General features: G+C 52.4%; 1 protein-coding gene across 6 annotated transcripts in view; it reads right to left on the reverse strand.

Moving 5' to 3' along the window:
• SCAF8 (SR-related CTD associated factor 8) overlaps nucleotides 1-6,699 on the reverse strand; it is a 333,369-nt gene extending 326,670 nt beyond the window's left edge. For 4 of the 6 annotated variants that reach the window (XR_012751614.1, XR_012751615.1, XM_075339680.1 and 1 more), the window contains exon 1: nucleotides 6,583-6,699. Coding sequence is in view for 4 of the 6 variants with exons in the window: in XM_075339680.1 (XP_075195795.1) it covers nucleotides 6,583-6,612 (30 nt within the window). In the remaining 2 variants the exon portion in view is untranslated. The remainder of the gene's footprint in view (nucleotides 1-6,582) is intronic. The other 2 variants (XM_075339679.1, XM_075339682.1) reach the window with 2 other exon arrangements.
• Nucleotides 6,700-9,093: the final 2,394 nt, after the last annotated feature.

Genomic DNA, 9,093 nt, shown 5'->3' on the forward strand with positions numbered 1-9,093 from the left:
TGAGAATGCAATGAGGAGGATGACGGAGGCATCATCCTGTCAATCAAGGAAGGAGGGGGATAAAGGAGCAGAAAATGAGCCCACCCATCTGGCCAACACAGGAAATTAGCATACCTAAGGGCCAAGTTCTATAAAGTTATATTCAGGGTCTGGAAGGGGAGTCAGGGCCAAGGTGAGCCTTCATAGAATGCAGCCCAGGAGCTGCAGAAGGGGATTCTTTTAGTTTAATAGGTAAAAATCTAAAATCTGGTGACAGGTTCCCTTTAAAAACTCTCCAAAAGCTCAAGGAGGTAACATAACCTACCAGGAATATTTCCACCCTACTGTAAAAAATTTAGTCCAACATCTGTTTGCAGTCATCCACTGGCCTCTGGTTTGTGCCATACACGCAGGTGTCAACACGGATGTCAATGAATTGCTGCAGCCATCATGGAAGTCATCACTAATGAAAAGTGCAGTCCGGTAGACTGATGAATGCAAAAGATAACTTGTAGACTTTTCTAGGTTTGTAAAATGATAGAATACCATTTTAGCGTACGCCTACACGAGATGGATTTGTAGCGAGTTTTCTATATTAGTGTACCGCCGCTGTGGATGAGATTTCAATAAATCACTAATCAATATGGCCTTAAACAGTCCCTGACAACTGATAAATGCTACGCAATCCATGGGCCGCATGCATTGGCCACTGGCTGTGTGATCTAAGCCAGGTATGTTGGAGCCTGAATTAGAGCCGTGCTGTAGACCACACGGACAGGTGGGTCTCCAGCGGCTTCTGCCCTTGCTGCCCTGGACTGACTGTTCTCTGCGTTGTGTGAGTATAGGGTGATACCTGTCACTCCAGAGCAGCGGGGGAAGAAGACCCACCTGTCCGTCTAGTCTCCAGCGCAGCTCAGTCCCCTGTAGCTATTATAAGTGTCAGCCAGTACCGGACAAATGGATTGGGCGAAAAGTGTCAGATGTCAGGTTCACTTTAAGGCTACATGCGCACGCTGCGTTTTTGGTGCAGTTTTGTTTTCAGAACTTTCTGACATTTGACTTCCCAGCAAAGTCTATGAGAAGTCAGATTTGCTATGCGCACATTGCAGTTTATTTGTCAGCGTTTTATTTGTCAAAAGTTTGTGACAAAAAAATGCAGCATGTTCATTCTTCCTGCGTTTTTGTCAACATTTGTCACAAAAACGCTGCAAAAACGCATGTTAAGAAAAACGCAGCAAAAACGCACCTACAATTACAAGCATTTTTGTGCCATTTCCAGGCTCTCTCTGACAAGGTGCAATCTTGGCTGCAGTTTGTGAACACAAAAAGATGCAGCGTGCGCATGTAGCCTCAAAGACTATGTGCCCACGTTGCGTTCTGTCCCTGCAGAAATTTCTGCAGCGATTTGAACAGCACACGTGCGCTTCAAATCGCTGCAGAAACAGTCCGTAATGAAAAGCCGATTTCATGCGCTCTGGATGCAGCCCCTCCCATAGACAGAGCGGGGGCTGCATCCAAAGCGCATGAAAGAAGTGACATGTTGCTTTTTAGAGCGTTCTAATACGCAACGTGGGCATGGATTAGGCACAATCTTCATAGATTGTGCTGGGGACGCAGGTCGCAAGCAGTTACGCTGCGGTGCAGAACGCAGCGTAAGTGCATGAAAATACGCTATGTGGGCACATAGGCTAACACTTGTCCCCAGTTTTTGTCATATATGTACAAGCCTTGAAACGAGCACTGATTGTTATGTAGTTGATCAGAGCTTGTTCATAGTCTGATCCCTGCCTGTATGTGTGCATGGCCAGCATTAGTAACATTGGCTGTTAGGGCTCTTTTCCACTTGCGAGAGACTCGTGTGTATCTCGCAATGCATTACCCGGAACGGCCTGCCTCTTTCCCAACGGGAGAGTCTCACCTGCATAGAAATACATGCAGCTGACCCACTCCTGTCAGGAAAGAGGCAGGCCGTTCCGGGTAATGCATTGCGAGATACGTGCAAGTCTCTCGCAAGTGGAAAAGAGCCCTTAAAGGGATAGTCTGAGATCATTTTTTCTTTTCATTTATAGGAGTGCAGTTGATGGAAACACTCCGCTATATTCATCTTTCCGAGCTCCAGGACTACAACCCACATGACCACGGAAGCCAATCACCCCAGCCTCATCAGCAAGCCCCATGATTGGCTGCAGCCGTCACAGCTGCATCTGTCATAAAGACTGGGAAAGTGTCAGAGTCATTGCTGGAGTGGGGAAGGTGTATATAGCAGGGTTTGGCATTTTCAACAGCTGCAACCATAAAATAATCCTGCAGACTGCATTCACATGGAGCTGTCACACTGCAGCAGTGCCGCTGGGTATATTTACTGCTCCTCTGCATATACATGGAGCTGTCACACTGCAGCAGTGCCGCTGGGTATATTTACTGATCCTCTGCATATACATGGAGCTGCACACTGCAGCAGTGCCGCTGGGTATATTTACTGATCCTCTGCATTCACATGGAGCTGTCACACTGCAGCAGTGCCGCTGGGTATATTTACTGATCCTCTGCATATACATGGAGCTGCACACTGCAGCAGTGCCGCTGGGTATATTTACTGATCCTCTGCATTCACATGGAGCTGTCACACTGCAGCAGTGCCGCTGGGTATATTTACTGATCCTCTGCATATACATGGAGCTGTCACACTGCAGCAGTGCCGCTGGGTATATTTACTGATCCTCTGCATATACATGGAGCTGCACACTGCAGCAGTGCCGCTGGGTATATTTACTGATCCTCTGCATATACATGGAGCTGCACACTGCAGCAGTGCCGCTGGGTATATTTACTGATCCTCTGCATATACATGGAGCTGCACACTGCAGCAGTGCCGCTGGGTATATTTACTGATCCTCTGCATATACATGGAGCTGCACACTGCAGCAGTGCCGCTGGGTATATTTACTGATCCTCTGCATATACATGGAGCTGCACACTGCAGCAGTGCCGCTGGGTATATTTACTGATCCTCTGCATATACATGGAGCTGCACACTGCAGCAGTGCCGCTGGGTATATTTACTGCTCCTCTGCATATACATGGAGCTGCACACTGCAGCAGTGCCGCTGGGTATATTTACTGATCCTCTGCATATACATGGAGCTGCACACTGCAGCAGTGCCGCTGGGTATATTTACTGATCCTCTGCATATACATGGAGCTGTCACACTGCAGCAGTGCCGCTGGGTATATTTACTGATCCTCTGCATATACATGGAGCTGCACACTGCAGCAGTGCCGCTGGGTATATTTACTGATCCTCTGCATATACATGGAGCTGCACACTGCAGCCGTGCCGCTGGGTATATTTACTGGTCCTCTGCATATACATGGAGCTGCACACTGCAGCCGTGCCGCTGGGTATATTTACTGGTCCTCTGCATATACATGGAGCTGCACACTGCAGCCGTGCCGCTGGGTATATTTACTGGTCCTCTGCATATACATGGAGCTGTCACACTGCAGCAGTGCCGCTGGGTATATTTACTGATCCTCTGCATATACATGGAGCTGTCACACTGCAGCAGTGCCGCTGGGTATATTTACTGGTCCTCTGCATATACATGGAGCTGTCACACTGCAGCAGTGCCGCTGGGGTATATTTACTGATCCTCTGCATATACATGGAGCTGTCACACTGCAGCAGTGCCGCTGGGTATATTTACTGATCCTCTGCATATACATGGAGCTGCACACTGCAGCCGTGCCGCTGGGTATATTTACTGATCCTCTGCATATACATGGAGCTGCACACTGCAGCCGTGCCGCTGGGTATATTTACTGGTCCTCTGCATATACATGGAGCTGTCACACTAAAGCAATGCCCATGGGGTCCTCTGCACAATCACTTATATCTTACAAGGGAACAGCCATTGCACTGGCAGAACCAGCAGTTGCTCATAATCACAGAGGTCTTCATTGTCCAACAACTATTTTCCTGCAAGATTACATGCCAGCTGCAGTTATCAGCCACAGCCCCTTGGCCCTACAACCCAGGGACAGCACCCTTGGCCCTACAACCCAGGGACAGCACCCTTGGCCCTACAACCCAGGGACAGCACCCTTGGCCCTACAACCCAGGGACAGCACCCTTGGCCCTACAACCCAGGGACAGCACCCTTGGCCCTGCAACCCAGGGACAGCACCCTTGGCCCTGCAACCCAGGGACAGCACCCTTGGCCCTGCAACCCAGGGACAGCACCCTTGGCCCTGCAACCCAGGGACAGCACCCTTGGCCCTGCAACCCAGGGACAGCACCCTTGGCCCTGCAACCCAGGGACAGCACCGTTGGCCCTGCAACCCAAGGACAGCACCGTTGGCCCTGCAACCCAAGGACAGCACCGTTGGCCCTGCAACCCAAGGACAGCACCGTTGGCCCTGCAACCCAAGGACAGCACCGTCGGCCCTGCAACCCAAGGACAGCACCGTCGGCCCTGCAACCCAAGGACAGCACCGTCGGCCCTGCAACCCAAGGACAGCACCGTCGGCCCTGCAACCCAAGGACAGCACCGTCGGCCCTGCAACCCAAGGACAGCACCGTCGGCCCTGCAACCCAAGGACAGCACCGTCGGCCCTGCAACCCAAGGACAGCACCGTCGGCCCTGCAACCCAAGGACAGCACCGTCGGCCCTGCAACCCAAGGACAGCACCGTCGGCCCTACAACCCAAGGACAGCACCGTCGGCCCTACAACCCAAGGACAGCACCGTCGGCCCTACAACCCAAGGACAGCACCGTCGGCCCTACAACCCAAGGACAGCACCGTTGGCCCTACAACCCAAGGACAGCTCTAGTATAGCCCTTCTACCCTGGGACAGCTCTCTAATGAGGCCTACTATTCAGGTACAGCTTTCATATAGGCCTACTAGCTGGGGAGGGACAGCTCTCTTATAGCCCTTAGCCTTGTGCATTGCAGTCTTGGCTTGAATCATGATGCATGGAGATCTTCATGAGTCCTTACAATTACTAGTGACCCACTGAAGGCAACCATAATGCTGATGTGGCCCTCAGTGAAAATGAGTTTGACACTCCTGATTTGTCCTTTGAATAAATGATAACTTGTTTTAACCATACAAATCTTTTAAGCTGGGGCTATATGGTGACTTTGGCCAAATATTGCTGTGTTTTGGTGCTACATTGCAGCTTTATGCAAGTGAATGGGGTCTCACTCCTGGATAAGGCGATAAGATTAAATGGGCTGTTCATTGAAGAGAATTTATGTGTATGAGGCCCAGACATGAGATTCTCAACAGATCTCACCAAATGTAGCTTGATTTGCCAGTGGACTACAGGTGAATACCTCAGGTATGCGGCAGCATGACATTTTCTGATATCTTTGTTATTCTGTGGTGGTGTATAAGGCTGCTTTCACACCTATGGGGTATTTTTATTTTACAAAGCAAAATATAGTAATTGAAGGGGTATTCTCAAGTGTGAAAGTTCTACCCTATCTAGAGGAAAGTGGATAACTTCCCGCTCGCTGGGGTCCGCACTGATCCAGAGAACTGAAGCAGTGGTTAACATGCACACTGCTGCCCCATTCATTCTTAGGGCGCAGCCTGACAGCTGTATAACATGACAATGACTGAGTGGGTCGGCAGCTCTCCTGCAGTTATTTCTATGCAGCTCTCACCCTCAGATCAGGAGAGCCGCCGGCCAGTCCAAGCAATCGCCATCCATGTTCTACGGCCCTATGACTGCACCGCTAAGGGTGCGTGCCCACGATCAGTGTTTGCAGCGTTTTGGACAGAGCTGCGTTGTACAGTACAAGCATAGTAGAAATCCCACGCCCACTGTGCTCGTTTTTTCCGCTATCACTGACCTGCGGTGCGTTCCAGACCGCAGCATGTCAATTGTTTGCTGCGGATTCGCATGCGTCCTCTGTAGGGAGAACACAGAGACCTGAACCCTGATTGTGGGTACAAGCAGCTGCGGTTTCCTGCGGAGGAGACTCACGGACCCACAGGTCAGACGCAGCGGGTCCAGAACGCAGCGAGTCCTGATCGTGGGCACATAACCTTAATGAGACTGCCCAAAATTGCCACACTTCAGCAGTCCTGTAAGAATGAATGGAGAGAGGTGTCCCCTATACCCTTTGCTCCAGACAAGAGGGGCTCTTCAGGATCAGTGCAGGCCCCAGCGCTCGTATCTCCTGTGGTGGGTAGAGGTAGACCTTTCATACGTGACAGTAGCCCTTTAATGTGAATGATCGCAGGCTCTGCAGCTGTGGCTGGCCTGTGCAGAGGATGGCCTGCGTGCAGCGAGATCGGCCGGGCCTGCTGCACCGGGGGCACCATACAAGGGGGCACCGCGAGCTGTGCACGGCACAGGGGGCTCCATATGCGATCCGTGCCCCCAGGAGGCCCCGTACTCGGGAGGAGACAATAATGTGGTGGCGGAGACACGGGCTGAGCGCGAACACGAAGGGAAGTGGTCGCCCCTGCAGCAGGCCTCGTGTGTACGGACGCGCGGAGCTGGAGTCTGAGAGCCCGTTACTGCCTGGCAGTGAGGGGAGGGAGGACAGAGGAGAAGCGGCGCTAGGAGGGGATCGATGGCTACAAACCTCGCTGTTAAAGGTTTTGACGGCCTCCATGTTGTCGGCTGATGTAGGTTCGCCGTGTTGTTTGGAGGCGGCGATGGGGAGAGACGAGGAGGAGGAGAAAGCGGGGGAAGTGCCCGGCAGGGGGCGCTCGCAGTGCAAGGCACGTGTATTGTTCCGAGGACGCTGGTGACTGTACACAGCCGGCGGGAGCGCCTCCGCGAGATGTGCGCAGTGTGTATGTCAGGGCACGCAGCGCGCCCGGTACTGGCCGTCCCTGCCTCGTGTTACCGGGCCTATACGGCATGAGGCCGGTGCACATGATACCACACTGGGTGACATTAGCAGAAGCCGCGCTCTGCACTAGCGCTGATTACAGGGGCAGGCGTGGCCGGCGAACACGTGACTTCCTGGCGCTAGTAAACGGAAAGGGGGGCGCGCAGGCGCCTTCCTCACCTCTCACGCCGATGGCGCCGTCTAGTGGCTGTAGTGTACTTGACCAGCACTTCTATTGGCCCAGTTGGCTTTAATTAGAAGACTGTAAGGCCCCTTTCACACGTCAGTGATTCTGGGACGTTTGTGCTTTTTTTTAAACGTACCAGAATCACTGACATACGCAGACCCATTATAATGAATGGGTCTGCTCACATGTCAGTGATTTGTCACTGCACGTGTCTCCGTGCGGCGTACCCGCGTGTGCGTGAGTGCTGCACGGAGACATGTACATTTTTTTCTGGCATCACTGATGTTCCACGGACCACGCAGTGGTGTGGTCCGTGAAACACGTGCCAGAAAAAAACGTGCATTTAAAATAATAAACATTTTAACTCACCCGGCGTCCAGCGATGTCCTCTGCAGCCCGTTCTTCCTGCTGCTTCTGAGCCGGCTGATTACTGTCGCGCATATTCATTATGCGCGACACAGCCGACCCGGAAGCAGCTGCTGCGGGGGTCAGCGCCGGCCAGATGCTGCACCGCGGGAGCGATCAGCACCATGGACAGCGGGAGCGGGCGCAGGTGAGTTGATTTCTAAGTGCAATCACGGGCCACGGATAACGGAGCCCGGATTGCACTTAGACAACCCACGTGTGCCGTGATTTTCAGCACACGCAGGGACATGTGCGTGTTTTACACGTCAGTGAAAAACGTCACTGTTTTTCACTGACGTTTGAAACGGGCCTTAGGGGTTCTGCCTAGACCCTTCTCAGCTAAGGCATTGCGTCATTGCGTTCTGACCTGCACTCAGTGGTCCCTTCGGGGCTTCCATCTGAATCCCCAGAAAAACAGGACTCGGACACATGCGCTGATGGGGCCATTGACTATAATGGGGCAAATGAAGTCACCGTGTTTTCTATCGTGCACCATTTTCGGGCGTATACGTGTTGATGCCCTGGCGCCGCCAGGTGGTCACAGAGAAATAGTACACCCCACACAACACCATCCCACATCAGGTACCATCTGCCACAAAACCCTAGCCACCCCCCTCAGAGTAGGGAGGACACACCAGTGGGCGGGACCAGGCGGATTGGGAGCGCCCACCTAGTAGGAGGGTAGGGAACCAGTCAGTGGAAGTGAGAGCGGAAGCAAGAGTTGAAGTCAAGGCTGAGTCTAGTGAAGGCTAGCCAGGGTAGTGGCCTTGGTCTACTGGCTAGGTGGCAAGCAGTGGACCGTGTCCAAAGGCGACGGGAGTCCGGTCGCGGGAGATCCAAAGTGGACCGGGACAGGGTTGGATCCTGCCGGTACTGACAGCAGAGATCCAGTCCGGAAACCGTGCCTAGGTGGGGTACCTGGACCCTAGTTAGAAGACGGTTGCCATGGGCTATGGGCTGCCATTAACTCTTTATTACCCCGATTGCCAACGCACCAGGGCAAATCGGGAAGAGCCGGGTACAGTCCCAGAACAGTCGCATCTAATGTATGCGGCAATTCTGGGCGGCTGATGACTGATATTGTTAGGCTGAGGGGCTCCCCATAACGTGGAGCTCCCCATCCTGAGAATACCAGCCTGCAGCCGTATGGCTTTATCTGGCTGGTATTAAAATTGGGGGGAATGCACGCCGTTTTTTTTATTAATTTATTTCTATGCTCCATAGTGACACGCCCACCGGCGGCTGTGATTGGTTGCAGTTAGACAGCTGTCACTCAGCGTGTGAGCGTGTCAGACTGCAATCAATCATATTTGCCGGTGGGTGGGGAAAGCAGGGAATACGAGATTGTTTAATGAGCGGCCGGCTTTTTCAAAATAATAAAAGCTGCCAGAGCAGTGTGAATGCCGTGCAGCGCCACGCTGGTGATCGGGGATCGGTGAGTATGAGAGAGGGCTGCTCACTTCCGTCACTCGGGAAATTAGCGGTCACCGGTGAATCTTTCACGGGTGACCGCTAATCATTACGCGGCACACAGACAGAGCCGCAGCATTACAATGATTTTGGGTGAAGTTCACCTGAGTTCATTCTCATCGCGCAACTCTATCTGCTGTCAGCCGACATGTAGTAACGACATTTTGCATCACACACGCAACATTTCTCACGGAAAA

The sequence above is a fragment of the Anomaloglossus baeobatrachus genome, chromosome 3, assembly GCF_048569485.1.
Source record: "Anomaloglossus baeobatrachus isolate aAnoBae1 chromosome 3, aAnoBae1.hap1, whole genome shotgun sequence".
In the NCBI taxonomy this organism is placed as follows: Eukaryota; Metazoa; Chordata; class Amphibia; order Anura; family Aromobatidae; genus Anomaloglossus; species Anomaloglossus baeobatrachus.